We start from the raw sequence: 21,044 nt of genomic DNA on the forward strand, positions 1-21,044 counted from the left end.
GGCTCCAATTAACTTCCTTTTGAAAAAACTGTGGCCCTTCTCTCTGTAACTGCTGCTGTCAGACTCGTCATTTTGGTCTTAAAATGTTCGTATTAACCCGCTCTACATGATCCTGGTGTTTTTATTTCACTATTGTGTCCGTAAATGAAGACATGAACATTAATAAGAGACAAATCAGGTGCCTTCTTTCTCTGAGGTTGCTCCCGCTATCGTTAGCAACAGACTGACAGCGTTGCTAAGTGCCTAAAATCTGCTAAACCAGCGATACGGGCGGGAAGGGGCGTGACCGTAGTCCACTTCTTTATACAGCCTTTGGTTCACTAGTGCACAGGTTTACTATCACTACAAGGCAGACTGCTGACTATACTACTTCATTGGTTGATTTCAGTTCAGTTTTTCCTATCGGCTTCATTTTCATAAAATGTAAGATCTAAAAGGTGAATATTTAAATGTTGAAGCTGATTGTTTCGATCACACAGTCACTAACTCACTGTACTACAACAAATCAGCAGTTTAACCCTACTGATTTTAGCTGACCTCATCTGTATTCAAAACTATGGGTCTGTGGAATGTTGTGATGTCACCAGAAAACACAGGACTTTGCCTAAATATCAAAAGTACTTCTTAAGTTCATATACAGCTGTTATGAGGCTAAAGGTTACAGCACTAAGGGTCCATTACTTTGTATTGTGATTTTAATGTAATGTATTTGTTCTGTTTATTACTATTTGTATTATTATTTCTATAGCACATTTAAAACCCTTCAGCTGACCAAAACGCTTCACATAAAAGTAAAAATGTCTGTCTGTAAAGTACTTAAACACTTAAACAAGTCATTTTAGCCTCCCTCGTCAGGTTTTATAGTGCTGTGATTAAAATATGCTTTAGGATGCGGCTGCAAAGGGTTAACCTCTACTAATGAAAGTAAACTACAGTCTGATCACTCCCACAACATATTGTCTATTACCAGCAGTGGAATGTAAAAAAGTAAAAGCAGTAAAGTACTGTATATACTTAATTTATACTTAAGAATACATTTTAGGTATCTGTACTTTATTTATATACATTTTAAAGTGGATATGTTTTACTTTTTATTCACTATATTTTAAAGCAGTTTCTGTACTTTCTACTCCACTACATTTTTTAACTGGACTGAAAAGTAAAAGTATTTTTTTATTATTGTCTGAGACCTGCTGAAAAGGCTGAGGGTTTATTTTTAACATAATTCGATCAAACAAAAATATACAAATAAAAACAGATAGAAAAACTACACAATTCAGCTCAAACCTTTATCAAAATCACAACATTTGAAGGTTTATAAGACTCAAAATCTGCAGAAATACTTTTACTTGTACACTTTAAGTACATTTTAAACAACTACTTTAAAACTGATGTAGATTTTTATGTGATACTTTTACTTTTATCTGAGTATTTTTCTTTGCTCTGGTATCTGTACTTTAGTTAAGTGACAGAACTGAGTACTTCCTCCACCACTGCAGACTACTCTTACCTAACTGTAACAAACACATTGTTGGTAAATGATGATTGATATCACAGTTTGAGGATAATATTTAAACTCAAAGGCTTCATAATCTCCTGCTTGGATGTTTTATAGAACATTTTATACAAAGGATACTTAAGATTTAACTTTAGCTCAGACTTTGAATATTTCCTTCAGTAAAAAAACAAACGTCACTGACAAAATGGAGCCAGATTAGAGCCGCTGCAGCTTCAATAAACGAGTGGATTTAAACCAAACATGCGACCTCATCTGGCTCCCATCCCCCCACCACAAAACCACCAACAAGAATCAACCATAAGGACGCTAAAATATAAAAATAAAACTTAATGCAAACCTATGACTCATGCTTTTACGTGATGAATAATTTGGCTGGTCGTAAAATGGACTGAAAGACGCAATAAATCACTGGTATTTTCCCAAAACGTTTTAGCAGATTAAAATACGTAACTTTCACTTTAATAAACTAAAATATAATGCAGATTAATATGACAAAATGATAGGATTGTATTAGTTAAGGGTTGGGTGCAAAGTAAAGTTGGTTTGCATGTGTTTTGTTAGTGAATATTGTGCAAAAAGTGCGTAAAAGGCGCTGGTACTCACATGTTTAGCGCGGATGTTGCAGATTATAATCCAGATAAGCAGATTCAGTGATGGAGCAGAGATAGAGGAGGAAGAGGAGGAGGAGGAGGGATGGAGGGATGAAACACAAGGATGAGAGAGAGAGAGAGAGGCCACGCCCACACGAACCACCGAGCAGTGAGGCTGCCATAGGTTCAACAGTTGTATGTCTTTTTAGATGAAATATATGATTATTTAGCCTATGTTTTTTAATGATTTAAGTTTAAAACTTTGCTTGTTTGTTTGTTTGCTTGTTCTGTATGTATTAATTTGTGTACAAATTGTGTTGTTCTTATGAAAATATCGTATAACTATTGATTAACTTTGCTATTAGATTATTGTTGGGTTTCAGCTGACATCACCACATTGTATAGGCCATCCATCCATCCATTTTCTTCCGCTTATCCAGGGCCGGGTTGCGGGGATAGCAGTCTAAGCAGGGACTCCCAGACTTCCCTCACCCCAGACACGTCCTCCAGCTCCTCTGGTGGGACCCTAAGACCTTCACAGGCCAGCCGAGAGACATAGTCCCTCGGGAGGGGTCCAAGAGGCATCCTGAGCAGATGCCTGAGCCACCTCAACTGGTTCGTCTCAACGTGTAGGAGCAGCGGCTCTACTCCGAGCTCCTCCCGTGTGACCAGGCTCCTCACTCTATCTCTGTGGGTGTGCCAGGCCATCCTACGGAGGAAACCCATTTCGGTCTCTTGTTTGTGCGATCTTGTCCTTTTGGTCATTACTCAAATCTCATGACCATAGGTAAGGATAGGAACATAGATTGAGCGGTAATCGAGTTTTGCCTTTCGATTCAGCTCTGTCTTTACCACAACATTTTGGTGGTGAGTTTCTGCCTCAAGTAGAGGAGTTCAAGTATCTCGGGGTCTTGTTTAGGTCAATAATACCTAATGCATGCAATATTGTTAAACTCTGATTTTCTTTGTAATACAGTGAGGTCTTGGGTCTAGTCACTGATAGAAATGATCAAGTTCAACATTTGTGAGTTTACTTTTTGAATATCGCACAGCAAAATACAGTGTAATCAATAGGGAAGTCTGGCTCTTGCCCCAACCGTACTCTGACAGTACGACAACATCACATTCAAGAATCTGAAAACCACCAGTAACATTACACCTGTCCCTGCAGTTTGAAGGGTACTCTGACCTCTCTCACCCCCAGACCCTCTCAGTCCCAGACCCACAGACCTGCCGTCCTGTCTCTGATATATGGTGTGCTGTGGACGAGTTTGTTCCTCGTCACTGAATCTGCTGTGGTGGTTAATTTATTCACTGCTGTGTCAGAGGAACACACAGGAACACACGGGAACAGAGGGAGGAGGGCCAAAACAAGAGGGAAAGACACAATGATAGTATTTATCTGTAGGAGCAGGAATCACACCACTAACCTGTGGGTCAACGGACAAACACCCAACTGTGCTACTGATTTATATTTTGGGCTTTAAAACAATATAGTATATTTGAAAACTACTTGTACTTCTACTACTTCTAATTCCATGCACTTGGAGTCTCTTCATTGAGAATCTTTTTTTTTTTTTTTTGAAAAAAGAAATGAAAGAAAACAGCGAGATTTTGTAAAACCTTTTATTAAATGTAGCTTAAACTTACAGCAGCACAAGAACTTGAAATAAATGTTACAAATCAGATGAATACAGACCGTTCCCTTGGGCCAACTGTTATAACGTCACATTCAGAGCATATGGCTAACTGCTTTACATAGACCTATAATTGTTTTATATATGGACAATTTAGCATGTCCAATATAGTTGCAATTAAAATAATTCAGTTTGTCATAATATTACATTGGCATTTAACAGCATACACCTTTGTCTACTTAACAAGATCAACATTTTTCAAACCAGTCTCTACAAATTGTCAATGAGGACGATAAGATGCAGCAGTAATAATCCATAACAAACACTTTTGAAAATATAAAGAAAAAAAGGATGTTTAAAATACTTATTCAAGAGTAGCCTACAGCCTATTGTCCATTTTAATTACAACCTGTTGTATCTATAGGTTTCAGAAAGATGAAAAGTTAGAACAGTTGCCATAGTGATTAACAATTTAAAACAAAATCCCACAAAGAGGTTTACCTCTACAACTCTAAGCATGAGACGAGTTTTCAACAAAAATGTATTTACAAATGATTCACTGGCATCAAACATATTGGCGAAATGTGTAGCTAACAGCTCATATACAGTATTTACAAGAATTTAACAGCTATGTACATAATAATAATCTATATTATCAACAGGACGTTACATTCATCTGACACTGACCATTCTTTAAATGATAATATATAAAAAAAATATATATATATATTTTTTAAATTTCAATTTTCCTTCCAAATGGGGCAGTTGTCTCTGTCGACAACAGCAGCCGTCTAGTTCCATTCAGAGGGACAGTCGGCATGACCATGACCTTTGTAATGTAATGTTTATGAATTTTTTGCTGAATCTTGCTAAAATGAATAAATATTTGAAGCTCAGGCAGTGGACAGGGAGCAGCAGGTGGGTTACGGGTCAGAGGTCAGAGGTTAGGGGGTTAGGGTCAGACAGTGGACAGGGAGCTGCAGGTGGATGTCACTGACAACATGTTGAACACTACACAAACAAAATAAATACTTCACTAGAGACACTTCTGAGTTTACAAAGAGACATGTTTGTGTCTCAATGCTAATGCTAATGCTAATTTTGAGGCATAATAAATATTAAAACACGACACACTGAAGTTTTCTACATATAAAAATAATCAAAATGTGTAGCTAACAGCTACAATTAAATGTTTTATTTTAATTCATTTGAATTTTAATGGGTTGTTTATTTTATGTTTTCTGATTTTAATAAAAGTGACTGTTAGCTTTGAGACACAGTGAGCTAGCTAGCGTGCTACTGTGCACAGAGCCTACACTACGACTCAAAAATCTCAAAAATACCTCACAATTGTTTTTAATGTCCCTTTAGTAAATAAATGTAAACCAGGACTATTATATATATATATATTTTTTTTTTTAAATCCTCACCTATAGACTGGCAGCAGCTAATTTAATGTAATGGCATATAGTACATTTGAAAACTACTTCTACTGTCAAACTTAACTTATATTTTGTGCCCATAACTTCATGCACTGGCGTCTCTTCACTGAGAATAAGGCAAGTCAACTCTCCAGCTTATTATAACTGCTGTACAAAAATAAATACATTTATTTAATATGGCAAGCATTTGTACTATGAACTTAATTTAAATTTGCCCTTTCAGTACTATAATGTGCAAAATTATTCTTGTGCAAATTATTTGTTTTATAACCTGTTTTTAAGCAGTAAAAGCAGATAAAACGGCTTTATCAAGAACTGTGTGCAAAATAGAATTAACTTTTTGTGTTAAATCTTACATGCAAAAAAATCAAGTATTTCTCCATCGATTCAAGTTTAGGAAAGGAAATTTAGAAGTATTTGCAGCATTTGGCCACAGGAGGGTGCTTCATAGCTCTACAGTAGGTCTTGAAAATGCCCTTTAACCTTACCTATAATCATTTCTATCTAAGTATTTGAAAGTATCTGTACATAAATATATCTTTAAAGACTTAAGTTGCAAAATTAATATGTTGAAATTATAACTAGATTTCATATCAACCACTGTGCACATTTACATTGGATTGTGTTATATTGAGTATTATAATTTGGTGGTTATTAATTTGACTTGGGACAGACTGGCAAAAGTGTGGCTGTCGATCTGCACAAGGGATGCACCGATACCGATTCTGGTATCAGATATCAGCACCGATTCAGGTTCAGTCGATATCCTGGTTGGGTCTTTAATTTGATGTAACAAGACTAATTACTGTCTGATGTAGGCCTACGACGTCTCATAATGACATTTATTCATCCAAAGCTGTTCAGTAGTTCAAGATAAATTGCAGTTACATACCATAGTTGAATTGGAATAATTTTGTAATAAGTTCACTCTGTTTCTTTGGGGAAAAGGTCTTTCTCAGTCTCTACACTGGTATCATTGATATCGGGAATTGGCAGATACTCAAAGTAAAAGTATCGATATTGGTATCAAAGCTGAAAACACTAGGTCGGTGCATCCCTAATCTGCACCTAGGACCCCTCCAACCACAACACAAACAGTACATTTTTACATAGGTAAGGTGGGCGAATTGTCTTGCCCAATGGCACAATCAGATATTGTCATACTACTCTTTACTTTTACCTTAATCAAGACATTTAGAGGTATGTTTTAGTACATTTATGCAAAAATAGGATTTGATTATTTGGAGAATTTAAATATTTTAAGGATTTATCATTGTCAATTTTGCCAGGTCCCATTGTAAACTGTTGCAGTGTAGCACCATTAAACAAGAGGAGTAACTCAAACAGGGTCTGTCCTGTTGAGAGTTTAAAAGTTTAAAATGTGTTTAGATAGTTAATAATAATAAACACATAAATAAAAGTCTAAGTGCTTTGTTGGAGCTTTTGGACATACTTCAATGATGAACGTTAAAGATACTCATTAGGCAGTGCTAGGGTTTCCTCCAGGCCAGAGGAGGCGCGTCACTGTTGCCTTCACACATACAGTCACTGTTTGGTGAGTCCTCATCGGGAGGTTTCTTCTTCTCTCTGTTGTCTGTGTCAGAGTCTTCAGTCGTGGCCAGGAGGACCATGGACGGGGACTTCCTGTGGCAAAAGGAAACTGGATCAAAACAGGGTCAAATGTCGCCTGTTTTTTTCAGCTCCTCCAGTTTATGTTGACAAAATGTGAACGTTCTAAAGGCTGGTTCTGGATGGACTGGTTCATAGCTTATTGCACCACAATAAAACATTAAAATGGCATTAAACACCTAAACTCTGCCCACAACCACTTTTCAAATAGAGCTGCTAAACTGGGCCTGGAGGACTAAAGGGGAGAGTAAGGGGGGAGGAGGGACGGGGCCTGGAGGTAAAAAGAACAGTGTAATTGGTTTAACAGGTACCCACACTTCAAACTCTGCTCCTGCAGCCTGGTGTTTGTTATTCAAAAACCCCTAGACTCCGCTCACTAAACCAATCAGAGCTCTCTGCTTTCTCTCATTGCGCCCAGAGATTATAGATATAAATATAAAACAATAGTCATTTCAGTGAAACAGTACTACTTAAAAGTAAAAGTATAAAATGTCTGACCTGTTCCCAGTCTGAGTGATGAGCCTCCTACAGGTCTCCATCTGCACGTCCAGGCCTCGCTTCATGGAGCACATCTCCATGTACTCGTGAAGGTGTCGGTTCATATCGCTCTTCGCTGTCGCCAACTCCAACTGAGACAGAGAGAGGGAGGGGTTTATTATAATGAAAGAACTCCAAATGATACAGAGAAAGAGTTTATTATAATGATACAGAGAGGGAGGAGTTTATTATGATGAAATAAGTCCAAATGAGACTCATAGATTGATTTATTATAATGAAATCTGCGTCTCACCTCGATCTGGTCTATAGTCTCCTGATATTCTTTCTCTCTAGATTGAAACAAAGACTCAGTGTCGTTGATCACTTTCTCAATGGACTCTTCCGACTGCTGCAGCTGAACACACAAAACAAACACCACCATTTAATGAATGGAGTTGTACTGTATATCAATATAAAACTCATATTTCTTATACACAGGGTTGTGCAATTGTGGTAAAAATAAAAATTTTGCCATATATGTCTAAAAAGAAGTTTACATTTTCTGAGTGCATAATGTAAACAACTCCAGGAGGGTTCACATATTACAGAAGATTGAAATATGAACTGATAAACTAATGCAAGTATACGCCCCATGGACTGGTTTGTAAAAGTGCTGGAGGTACACTACGATTTTTCTATAAAGACAAGATATTTTGTGACTGCAGCTTTTGTAATAACTCAAATTGTGATTTTGATTCTATTGCCATATTTACCATATTGTGTACAAATAAAGTCAGGACTCCTCACCTCTGCCTGAGTATCGGCCAGTGAGTACCCTGGAAAATCCTCCCACAGCAGCAGAGTCTCCTCAGTTTCCTCCCAGGCCAAACTGTCACAGTCGTCCTCAAAATCACACTCCCTCCTGAAACAAAGACACATGTCTAAGGTTCCACAGCTCAAAACAGTCTTATGTATTTATACCAATGTGTTTACTAACTACTATAAACACACATACACAGAGGGTTATCCAGAAATATCACCTCAGTAAAACAATACACTACTTAAATCTGCACTAATTCTCAGGTGACTTGTTTGCCTCCATGGAGATGTTAGTGATGTTCCGCAGTATGGCATTAAACTTATCTATTGTGCATTTCTTCAATTACAGTTGTTCTTACAGTGAGCAGGGTTGCTTCTCCACAGATATGACCTGTAACTTGTCACAGACTCTCTACCAGAAACGTTACAATGTGCACATTTAAAGTAACTACAAGCAATTACTTCTACTGCTACTAGTACTACTACCAAAAATAATATTAATGCAACTACTACTAATATTACTAGTTTTTTGGTTTTGGTTTAGTAAAAGGCTTTACGTACAGTTGGTTGAGCATCCTGTGCACCTGCTCGTTGATCTGATTGGCGGAAGTGCTGGACTCCTCGTCTTTGGCCCCACCTCCCTCGCTCTCTGATAGGCTGCTGACTTCATCCCCATCGCTGCCCGTCTTCACTGATTGGCCGCTCAACTTCCGGGTTCGACGGGTGAGAGTGGAGGGAGGGGTGGACACCTGACAAGTGAGACAAAATAATTCTGTAATTTAGAATAAGGTGGTTAGACTCCTGATCTCTCTGAGTGGAGTGTGTTTGTCCTCTCTGTTACTGTGGCAAAGTGGTTAACCTGTCTCCTCCCGTTCACCAGGAGGTTGGGGGTTAGACTCTTGCTCTCTTGTACTGGCAGAGTGGTTAGCGTGTGCACACACCTGAAACATAGAGCTCATGTCTTCGCTGTTTCTCTGCTGAGCGACGTCGCACAGTTTGGCCGTGATGTCGATCCGTCTGCAGATGTCCATGTCCACCTTCATGGCCTTCTCCTGGATCTTACTGTCCAAGTCTGACAGATTCTGGAGAGAAAAAACATATATAATCATCAACTCAATATTCTTTTTAGTACAATGTGATTCTGTGTTTTTGAATTTCTATATGCATGAATAACGCCTCTCTCCGACAGCACCCGGTCCAGCTGCCACTCCAGTGTCAGAGCGTTTTTTGTGGTGTGAGACACTCAGAGCGGTGCCCTGCTGTTGTGTCACAGCCTTTTAAGTGGACCACGTGTTCATACCATAACTATCCAGCATCCAACAAAAATAGGCTCTCAATGGAAATAATCGCCAGTACTACTTTTAATAATACGGAAACTTGCAGCCTGGCCTGGGGTTACTCACAAAATAAATAAAACTAAGGCAGTTGGTTAGTTGGTTTCTGCCAGCTAATGTAACTTGGGGCAGTTACCGCAGATATCAGAGCATTCAGCACCAATCATCTTTTCCATGGCTTCATGTGGACATTAAATGGGAGAGAGACAGTTCAGTTTTCAGTATTAAATGAGCCTGCAGGTCAGAGTAAGGGTCTCACTTACATTACTGACCAGTCCTTTAAACAGGACGAGCTCGGCCTTCAGATGTTTCACTGTGAGAGACAGTTTGTCCTGAACCACCTCACTCTCCTGCAGCTCCTGGACAAACAAAACAAAACATTTATTATGGTGAAAACACAGGTCTGGGAAATTATTACAAATACTAGAAAGATACAGTGTATTTTTAGTGTGTTAGAGATAATCTTTTTTTTGTAGGATTAAAGTGGAGCTAAGGACTAAATCAACTTTTTATACTAAACTGTATAGAATTATCTACTGTTCCTAGTCATTTTTTTTCCACAATTTCAGTGCAAACTCGATATATCTGAAAACTTTCTGGTCAAAAATAGTTGAGTGTGTGCTGCCTCCACTAGCCGTTGCAATTACAAGTACTATGTGACATCACACAGCACTGCACTGATTACAGCAAGGGGTTTCTGATTCCAAACACCTGGCTCCAGAAGCCGGAGTTTGAAGTGCGGATACTTGTTAAACCAATCGGGCTGTTCCTTATACCCCCAGACCCCGCCCCTCCCCCTCCCCTCTCACTCTCCCCTTTAGTCCTCCAGGCCCAGATTAGAAGCTCTATTTGAAATGTGGTTGTGGGCGGAGTTTATGTGTTTAGTCCCACTTTAACAAACCCAGGCATCTAGCCACAACCTCGTCAAGGAGTGATAACCAACCACACTACCAGGGAAATTACTTTTTACAGTCTGTGGATATTACTATTGTGTGAAGTGTGAATTTTGTCAGTCTAAATTCTGCATAAACAACATAATGTTACATAAAACATACAGGACATGTATTAACTGGGTTTTGCAGATGTACATATTTTTCTTTTTGACTCTTACATCGTCGAGTTCTGCCACTTTGTCCTGCAGGTCCATTCTGGCCGTGTACTCCTCCTCCCATCTGAAACACATGAGATCCAGTAACTCAAACACATTAAAATGAATCAACCCTCCGTCGGATCTTTAAATATAAATGCCATTATAATTCATGAACTTGCAGCGGTGGATTATGTGGGACTATATTTGTGAGATAAATGGTGGTTTCTATTCTTGCTGCGGCTCCTCTGTCCTTCACTGTGGGTTACGTAACAGAGACACAGACTCAGAGGAGAGACAGAGCCATAGATTATACAGTCTATGGACGCGACTCTAGAGCAGATCACCGTCTATGAGCCTCATGTGTCTCATTAGAAGTACATCAGGCTAAAATTTCAAACTCCATTTCGATATTAAGGAATCGACTCCATACATGATACCAATTCTGATACCATGATGATAATAAAAACACTATTTCTTTAGACAATAGAATGAGATTTCAATATTAGTATTAATACCTGCAAAAAATCTATCTAGTATCTAGTTTCGTTACTAGTTTTAGTATTAATTAGTATCTGATTGTCGATACTTTTGAACAATTAAACAATACTAGAGACAAAAGAGCATCTCTGGTGTGAAATTTTTTGGGTAAAGAAATTCATAAAGCGCATTCATCTAGTGGAGGGTTCTACCACCTGCTTGTCTCCCTGGAAATGTAATTGCTTTGCCTGGAATGTTCCACTCTATGGCATTAAATTAATTTTCAAACACTGACCTTGAAAAACATATACTTTTACTGTGAGTGGATGACCTCTCCACAGATCTGACTTGAAGACTGATGATTACACTGGGTTACAAAAAAAAACATTTTTGAAAGTTGTCTGTGTTTTTTCAACTGAATTAGGACCATTTAGCACCGCTGAATCCAAAAATGATATCCATTTTTCTCAGTCAGGTCAGGTTTTTATGCTAATTTGATTTTGAAAAATCCGATCTTCTGACTAAATTGATTACAATTTTGTGACATTATCAGTTGATTTTCTTTAATATTTCTCATCCAAAAAATAGATAAAAAGAGATAAAAAATAGTTTTCTAACAGAATGTGTTAATTAAATGTTACGTTATGTTAATTGATAAAGGTAAGTACATGTAAATTGGAACGTTACGTTATCATTGTGCAAAATTCAGGACATGAACTTCTGTTTCTATGAACCCCTTGAATGCTCAGCAGCAGGGATGTCTCTCTTCAGAGTCCAACAGTAATCAGCCATCATGACTGCATCCCAGCGTCCCTGATACCTGGTCTCCATCTCTTTTATGTTCTGATGGAATCGCTCCACCTGCTCATCACTCAGTGATCCCAGATTCTCAGGAAACCTGAAAATTTAGCTCCTTTTGGGGAAAAGGATGTGGAGCATCATCATTAAAACCACACTGGAGGAATCTTTGTCACTGATGTCAGGAACTTCTACAAAGACAGGTACTGGAATTTCATCACAGTGAGCTACAGGACGACGTGCTGATTCACGGTCAGGATACTTGAGGCTGCTTCGGTTCTTTCTGTTGATCCCAGTCACATCAATAGCCCAGAAGTAGCTATTGATGTCGGCTCCCTCCAAACCATGGGAATTCCAAACTTCAGACAACTCTTCTTGCCTTTAGTCCACTGACGCAGATACTCGGTGCATGAGTTGCATGCCATGTGTGGCACCCAAGCTTCATCTTGGTCACCAAGTTTAATACCAAAATAAGCATGGTAAGCACGCTTTATGAAACTTGTGACTTGATTCCTGTTAGGAACATTGGTGTATTCACCGCAGATGTAGCAGAATATGTCAGGCTTATTTTTGCAAGATCTTCTAGTCGAAGCCATTTCATTCACTTGTAATATAAAAAAAAAACAATTAGTCATAAGTTGGCACATGCAAAATCTTCAGAATTTGTTTATTGCGAGAAATATAACAGAATTTTGCATCATATGACATGAAAATACTCATACATGTAAACAAAATCGTCCAAAAACAAATATGTAGCTTAGTTCAGAACGTTGACCTGATTGAGCAAAACCAATGTGATTTTTGGATTCAGCACATCAAAATTATCATAAATCACCTAAAAAATCTTAGACAATAAATTTAGTGTTGACCAGTGTTATTTATGTTTTGATTTGTTGTATTGTGATTTTAATGTTTGTCTTATTCTGTAAAACACTTAAATTACTATAAACTGTGTTATACAAATACATTTGCCTTGTCTTTAATGAGCATGTATTTTATTGTTAACTTGCACTGATTAAAAAGTCTACAAACAATAACAACACTTGTAAATGAATTAAATGAGAAAGAAAAGTTTAATGCCATACTGTGGAAAATTTCAGGCAGTGTAAAAACCTCCTGAAAAGTTCCACATTGCCCCTTTAAACATCATAGCATCATTTGGTCATCTTTCCATGTTATATTAGATTTGCAATTAACATTTCAAAGTGTTTCTTGCATCTTTTGTTTGTAATTCAAAACTCCAGTCTGAGTCTTTAAACCAGGAGTGGATCAATCAATCGATATATAAATCCAGAATTTCATATTTCCAGGAATCCAGCCTCTCAAATCCGGTCTGGACATGGGAAGTTTTGTGATCACATTTCTATCTGATCCTAAAATCAAACATCAGAAGAGTTTTAAAGATTACACAGCAGAAACAATGGGCTGTGATGTAAATATTGACGTCATCGTGACGCAGCAGAGGCTCATGGGAAGTGTAGGATTACAAAGACGAAGAGGAGATTTTATAAAAAGGTACAAAGGGAGGAGTGACAATGAAGTGACATCAGCGCGGGACAAGAGGGCTGTGTGTGGCGCAATGCAGTGACGAGAGAGAGAGAAAGACAGAGGGGGAGAAGAGAGACAGAGGGGAGGAAAGAGAGGGAGGGAGAGAAGGGAGAGAAGAAGAGGGGAGGGCGAGGGAGGGAGAGAGAGAGGATGAAAGAGAGAGCAAAGGGGAGGGGTGAGAGAGGAGGAGGAGGAGAGCAGGAGAGGGGGAAATGGGGAAGGAGGAGAGGAAATAAAGACAGGGAGAGGGAGAGAGAAGGAGAGGAAAGGATAGGGGAAAGGGAAGAATGAGAAGAGAGGTATGGGAAGAGGGAGGGAAAGGAAAGGAGGAGAGAGGGAGAGATGAGCAAAAAGAGAGAAGGGAGAGATGAGAGAGAGAAGAAGAGACAGAGGAGGAGAAAAGAGAGAAGAGAGGGGAAGAAGCGAGAGGAGAGGGGGGAAGAGAGCAAGGGAGAGGGGAGGAGAGAGTGAGTAAGGAGGGAAGAGGGAGGAAAGAGAGAGATAGGGAAGGAGATTAAAGAGGGCAGGAGAGAGGAAGAGCGGAAAGAAGAATTGATTAGTTATTTTAACATCGCCAAATGAACTAAGGAACTGTCTGTATCCTGACTCTTACAGTTTGAAAAAAGCTGCTGCTCTCCACCCTCCCATCTGCCCCTGTGTGTCCAGAGTCTTCACCTGCAGATAGAGACACATACGACTGTGTCTCATTCTCAGTTTATGGACAGGCCTCATGTGAAAGAACCTCCAGAACTCACTCACTAAGCTGCAAAGGCTGCACTAGCACTGAGTCATGAGGCTGCAGGTGCTGGGGTTTAGGTAGTGACCATTCAGATCAGAGAGAGGCATTTTAGGTTTAAACCAACTGGATTTAGACACTGGAACTGGTAAACCAAATGAGAGTCATGTGAGGCTCATTCTGCTTTCTAATTGGATAAAAGTCTGGGACCATTATAACAAACAACCATGTCCAATGTTTTTCTAATTAAAAATAAATCAGCGTTACAGTTGTTAACAGTAAAAGTCATATTTAATTTGAACATGTCTACCTTGTAACTCGGGACACAAGATCATGAAATTTGAAATCAAACTCTTACATAAGGTTCATTTGAAAGGTAGAGATTAACCTATATAAAAGTCATTCAATGCATGCACTCTCAGGACAACACCATCATGTGTCTAAGAATAAACGCCATTGAAAAGTATCAGTAGAACTGAAGCTGGAGCCGAGTCCTGACTCCACAGACTAAGAGCTGGAGCCGAGTCCTGACTCCACAGACTAAGAGCTGGAGCCGAGTCCTGACTCCACAGACTAAGAGCTGGAGCCGAGTCCTGAACACTAAATCACTCCTTCAGAATAGCTGTGACTCCAGTGGCTGACATGAACGAGCTCATAAAGACGTGAGAGTTTAATTCACTACAGACGGAGGCCGCAGATAATCAAGGAACATGAAGTCTAAGATTATTACTCAGAATGGAGCATCATCCCATAAATCCAAACCCCAATCTATACTGTTACTGAGCAAGACATTGCATAAACTTTGTCTTTATAAACTGTTTCATTGATATTTATCCTTGTCTGCCTGACAAATCCAGACTGATATCTCTCTGTGTTTTTATACAGTTTGATATCAGTCTGGTCCCCAGATTTTATATCATATTTTAGTGGCAAAACTTTTCTCAAATTCTCCATTGAAATGAATGGGATTCCTGCTTAACCGGACGTCCCACCATGAAGAAAGTGCAGTTTAGTCACATTTAGAGACAAATGAGGGCGGAATAAGGTCAATAATGGTTCTTCTTTTTTAAAGCTTATTTTAAAATGGCTGCTTATGTTGTTTGGTTTATATTGTGATTTTAAAGCATCTTCGCTTTTGTTCTGTAAAGCATTTTGAATTACTTTGTGTATGGACTGTGCTCTATAATAAACCCGCCTTGCCAAAGGTTAAAGGGCCCATATTACCCTGTTTTTTTTGTTTGTTTGTTTTTTATCTCTTTTCTAATGTTGTTCCCTCATCACAACAACAGATCTGGAGTTGTGTTTTGTTTCATTCACACATGTTTAACACACAAACTTGCATATTTAGGCTGAGTTCTCAAATGGAAAACACATGTGGTATGATATCATGTGGTAATACAGGAAGTGCTCCCATGTGTTTTTGAATTCCACACACCTTCAATAGAATCATTTGGAACATTTCAGCCCTGGAATTGTCAAGCTCTACTGAATTAAAGGTAAAAGGAGCTGTTGACTTGAAAAATACCACTTCATGACATCACCAGGTGGAACAGAGCATTTTGAGTTGTGGAGATGTAGACAAACTAACAATAAAGTATATGAATAAGACAAAACAGGTATGTTTTTGAGGAACATAACATTATAATATGGCTAAAAACTGACTAGAGTCAACTCTCTGTAATATAGGACCTTTAAAAGTTTAAAATCTCATAATTTAAAGGCCCTGTGTCCAGTTATTTCCCATGTATTTAAGCAAAATTTGTCACCAGTACAGATATATTGTATAGTAGTTCTTGAGGTCAAAATAAGCATTCTAGTTGTTATTAGCTTTACTGTCACGACAAAACTCCACTCTGGTCTCAGAGTTGTGAAAAGCACTTAGAAACTCATCATGGTGAATAATTAGAATGCTCTGAATGCATAAGGTAAATGAGGAATAACTTTGGACCAATGTAAACTGTTTAAAATGAACTAGTTCTGTTTTTCATGATTTTAAGACGGTAAAAATCATGTACAGACTTTAACCTTATCTCATAGTATAGTTGCTCCTTGTTGTACCGCTCTCTGCCCTGTCTCTCCACCCCCTCTCTCCTCCTCCCCTCTCCCTCTCTCCTGGGTGTGATCCATTGATCCATGTGAAGGTTAGACTCAGCGTTTCGGAGCTCAGGGCCATGTGCATAAATCTGTACACCACTGTGATACTGTGATAATGGTTTATCTCAGGCGCTAAAACATCGATGACAAGGTTCAGGGGGGAAAACGCCACATCTGTGTACTACTGTGCTACTGCGAAATAAATGTACACAAGTAGAAGTACAGGTGTTGTTTTTAGAATATACAGAGATAAAGGAATACGGATCTCAGTATACCTTTATCTCTGTATATTTACGGCTTTAGCTTTGATTACGGCACACATTCACTGTGGTTTCAATAAGCTTCTGTAATGTCAAAAGATTTATTTCCATCCAGTGTTGCATAAATCTTTCTGACGCTGCACAAAGCTTCTCCAGCACATCCCAAAGATTCTCAATGGGGTTAAGGTCTGGACTCTGTGGTGGACAATCCATGTGTGAAAATGATGTCTCATGCTCCTGAACCACTCTGTCACAATTTGAGCCCGATGAATCCTGGCATTGTCATCTTGGAATATGCCCGTGACATCAGGGAAGAAAAAATCCACTGATGGAATAACCTGGTCATTCAGTATATTCAGGTGTCAGCTGACCTCATTGTTTGAGCACAGACTGTTGCTGAACCGAGTACTTATTTGCTTAGTTAAATCCAGGTGGCAACTTTTTTTTTGGCCAGGCTGTGTATTTTTGCAAGAAACTCACATGAAATCACACAATTTTTTGAGAGTAAAAGTAGGGCTTTGCAGTAATCAAATTTTAATTCTAGCACATTTAATTTCTATCAGTCAATGATCAGCTTGAGTGTTTTTAATGGAGAGGCTCAGAGCCAATCCAAAAAGCATGTGCTGTGGGGCACAATTTTTGCTTTAAATTACAATAATAAAATATTTTAAAAGAATAGGAACATAATAGGGAATAGGAAAGTAAAATGTTTAATTCTGATTGACTGATATGAGAAAAAATGTCTTCATTTATTAAAAAAACTGAGCCCCCTCTCTCTGTAACTGCTGCAACAAGCCTCGTCATTTTGGTCTTAAAATGTTCATATTAACCCACTCTACATGATCCTAGTATTTTTATTTTGCTGTTGTTTCTGTAAATTACAATATGGACATTAATAACAAACAAATCAGGTGCCTTCTTTCCAAGGATGCTCCCACTAATGTTAACAACAGGTCTGACTGACAGCATTTGCTAAGCACCCGCTCCCTGCTAAACCAGCGGTGCGGGTGGGAAGGGGTGTTACTTTCAACAGCCTCTCTCTGTATTGGCTCTTTGGTTCCTATGATACTTGTGCTCACAATTTGAAACATGGAACTTGGCTCCAAATTCACCCCTTTAATTGCTAGCAACAATCAGCTTCATTTGACTGGAGCCTAATGCTGTGGGTGACATCACACTCACTTAGTCCACTTCTTTATATAGACTATTAAGATTAAGAGTCAAATACCTAGTTAAAAGAAAGTCTGTAGTAACATTCTACTTCTGCACATAGAGAAGGCAACTGTAAAAAAAATGTAAAATTGCAATAAATATCAGAATATCTAATCTAAATGGAAAATAGTCACATTTTTATATAGTGTTTTTCCGCGTTCAAGTCACTCACAGCGCTTTACATCAAGGAACCACTCACCCGTTCACACACACACACACACACATTCACACACCAGTGCACACAGACACTGGAGGTGAGGTGGGTTAAGTGTCTTGCCCAAGGACACAATGACAATATTCATCTGTTATAGCTGGAATCACACCGCCAACCTGTGGGTCAGTGGATATGACCGCTCAACCAATGATATTTTTTTATGTTCAGAATGGGATTTGAACTGCCAACCTTTGGGTCAGTGGGCAAACACTGAGCTACTCCTATAGGTTTAGGTAAACCTCTCCCTGACAGTTTTCTTGCAGGCTCCACATCTCAGAGGAAAATAGATCCACAAAACCATAACCGCGGCTCTAATGGGCCTGGGCCAAAAGTCAATATGAAGATTGATCAGATTACAGAGACGCCACAGAGTGAGCAGAGCCCAGTGATGTTTCTATCAAAGACATACAAACTGTACGGCTATTTCAGGACCAGGGGTTTGTCTGCTCATCTCTTTAATATTATCATTTCATCTGGACATGGTCCAAGATCTAAATTTGAACTAGGCTTAAAGACAAACCCATTTAAAGTGGCACTATGTAACTTTTCTGATTCAGGGATTGCCACCTGATTGATTCAATACAGATGTTCCACATTAAACTTATTCATCTTGAAGGGGACAAGCGAGTGTCATCACCAGGCCAAGTTACATGCCATATCTGTGGAGAGGAGAGATCCCTTCTCATAGTAAACTATCCATGTTTTTCAATGTATTGCCATGATGTTCCACAGTAAGGCATTAAACATATCAATGATTTACTCAACTACAGGTGTTTTACTGCTAAAAAAAAGAAGAAAGAAACATTGAAAAACAAGCATTCTTATCGACAGTGGGCTTGCCTCTCCACAGATAGAGACAAGCAGGACTATTCATCAGAAAAGTTACATAGTGCAACTTTAATGATCTATTATTTAAAATATATACATAATTAAAACATCCAAATTCTTACCTTTTCTTGTATTCATCCCTCTCTCTTTTCACTTTGGCGAGCACATTGTACAGTGCCCTGATCTCCGGCGTGATGGTGTCTATCTGCACCCCCACTCCATCGGGACAGGCCCAGGGAAGCCCAGACCCAAGACCAAGTCCAGACCCCGAAATCCCGGTCGAGTCCCTGCTGAACCTCCTACTATGATTAAATGACCACATAGTCCCGGGCAAGAACCGCGGAGGAGGGGGTAGGGGACACTTCTCATTCATGTTACTACCAGGACTTTGCAACGGGCTTGTGATATTTAAATTACTGTCAGTAGATAAGTATCGATTTGATTCTAGCAAAGGTGGAGGGTTCAAAGTTGGAGACAGGATGCCCCCGGGTAAGTAGGCGGGGTTGTTGGCGTTTTGTAGCGGGATGTACCCTGGGCGCGTTTGGATAGGGCTAATAAAACCAGTTTGAACGCCCATATCTTTAGTAAGCAACTTCTGCATGTTTTCAATCTTGTTATTGTCTAGCGCCTGTTGCAACTGCTTCTCCAACTGTTTATTTCGACGCTCCAATTCGTGTACTTTGGCCAAGAAACATCTAAAACGTAAATTTAATGTTTTGAGAACACTAATATTGGAACCTAAGTCGTTTCGTAGCGCGGTGGCAGCAGGGGGCGCTCTATGCAAAGGATTGTTAAAATGCAGATAGGCCAAACCGGATGGAGGAAGCGAGTTCAAATCTAGACCGGATAAGTATTCAGGGGCAAAGCTAGAGCTGTCCCCTAAAAAGTAGCTTGGATCTGGGCTAGAGTCGGGTGGTCCTGGTAGGGAGTGGTGGTGCAACGGAGGTGGAGGGGTGAAAAAGTTGCTCTCCCCCAAAATAGGATTCATATTTGAGTAGGAAAATCGGAAGTGCTCAAAATCCGGCATGAACCCTGACGATTGTGTATTCTGCTCCTAAGGTAAAAATTGTATTGGGAATTCTATTTAGAATAGTGAAAAAAAAAAAAAAAAGGGGATTGTTCAGCAGCTTTCTGAAGTTGTAGAGACGAGACTTTGGTGAGTTGCTCGTTTGAAGATCTAAAAACAAGAAGACAACATTGAGTTATTTTATATGTGGTAGAGTACGCTCAGACCCTCACCTCTGCATCTTCTACTCCTCTGACCCTCTCCTCTGAATCCTCTGCACCATTTGACCCTCTCCTCTGCATCTCCTGCTCCATCTGACCTTTTCTTCTGCATCATCTGCTCTGCCTACATTCACCGTCCCTCTTCTGTACCATAGATTCACTCTCCTACCTCTGTACCTAAACTCAAACATCACATTTCATTAAATTAATACTTAACACCTGTTTTAGCAAAGCAATGCATTTCCAAACTACATTTAAGCCAGGTTAAACCCCAGCTCGTATTCCTACTGAGTCACCTCCTCTTCCCTCTTTACAGTTCCATTCAAATTATGACTTTCTTTTATTACCAATAAAACAGCCTCTCTATCCATTAGCCATGCACTCAAGAACCCTGAGCATTTTTACGTTGTCTCTACACTTAAAAATATGAGATACTTCACTGTCACTGCATTTTATAATGAAAAAAAAAAAATGCAAACACTGATGTATAGACCCGTTTATGTTAAAGATGCATGGTGATGTGAGCCAAAATGTTTAGACTTGGATCTTTCACAGTAGATATCACGAAATCAGACACTTGTGTAGGACAGAATGCACTATTTTTGCAACACGAGATTCCACATGATAATCAATATTTGTGCAATAGTGGGCTACTTTGAATAACTCTGCAGCAGCCTGTTCTCTTCAGGATAAGCCAAGCCATTTCTGTGCACACGCTATTTAAGACTACTTTTATGCATATTATAGTGGGGCAAAACAAAATACATTTAGGTGTTTCGTGTTTGCATAAATCTGCCTTAGAATAAATGCAGATGTAAATAACTAACGCAAAAGATCACGTCATTTCAATAGGCTTCCTCAAGGTGACTTCATAAAACCACATCAGCATTTTGTCTGCGGTTTTGTGCACTGAAACGTGAGTCGTATTTGTAAAGAAAAATTCAAAATGAGAAGTTTACCTGTGAGTTTTTGCAAAAAGGCTGAAGTTGTGCGGGAGAAACGTGACGCTCTGTGGGCCTGCGGAGTCCAGCAGCAGTGCAGCAGTGAGGCATAAACACTGCGGCTTTTGAGTTACCGCAATGACCAGAGAAGAGGCGCACTCACTTTAGAGCC

At 39.2% G+C, this 21,044-nt stretch overlaps 1 protein-coding gene across 1 annotated transcript; it reads right to left on the bottom strand.

The window, feature by feature from the left end:
- Positions 1-6,660: 6,660 nt before the first annotated feature.
- On the bottom strand, positions 6,661-19,764 carry LOC117378410 (non-homologous end joining factor IFFO1-like). Its single transcript, XM_055225359.1, has 9 exons — positions 18,827-19,764; positions 10,559-10,619; positions 9,711-9,806; positions 9,055-9,195; positions 8,675-8,862; positions 8,102-8,216; positions 7,608-7,700; positions 7,316-7,446; positions 6,661-6,832 (listed from the first exon to the last, which is right to left on the bottom strand). The coding sequence occupies exons 1-9, from the start codon at positions 19,729-19,731 to the stop codon at positions 6,679-6,681; spliced, it is 1,884 nt and encodes a 627-aa protein (XP_055081334.1). The 5' UTR covers positions 19,732-19,764; the 3' UTR covers positions 6,661-6,678.
- Between the last annotated feature and the right edge of the window lie 1,280 nt (positions 19,765-21,044).

This window comes from Periophthalmus magnuspinnatus, chromosome 11 (genome assembly GCF_009829125.3).
Source record: "Periophthalmus magnuspinnatus isolate fPerMag1 chromosome 11, fPerMag1.2.pri, whole genome shotgun sequence".
In the NCBI taxonomy this organism is placed as follows: Eukaryota; Metazoa; Chordata; class Actinopteri; order Gobiiformes; family Gobiidae; genus Periophthalmus; species Periophthalmus magnuspinnatus.

Bases quoted from the DNA above. Each gene is read 5' to 3' on its own strand.
- LOC117378410 (XM_055225359.1), bottom strand. From the start codon at position 19,731: ATGCCGGATTTTGAGCACTTCCGATTTTCCTACTCAAATATGAATCCT. The intron at 8,217-8,674 runs GTACGTAAAGCC...TCTTTGTTTCAG, and splicing joins CACAGGATGCTCAACCAACT to GAGGGAGTGTGATTTTGAGG. The intron at 7,447-7,607 runs GTGAGACGCAGA...TCTCTGTCTCAG, and splicing joins AGACTATAGACCAGATCGAG to TTGGAGTTGGCGACAGCGAA.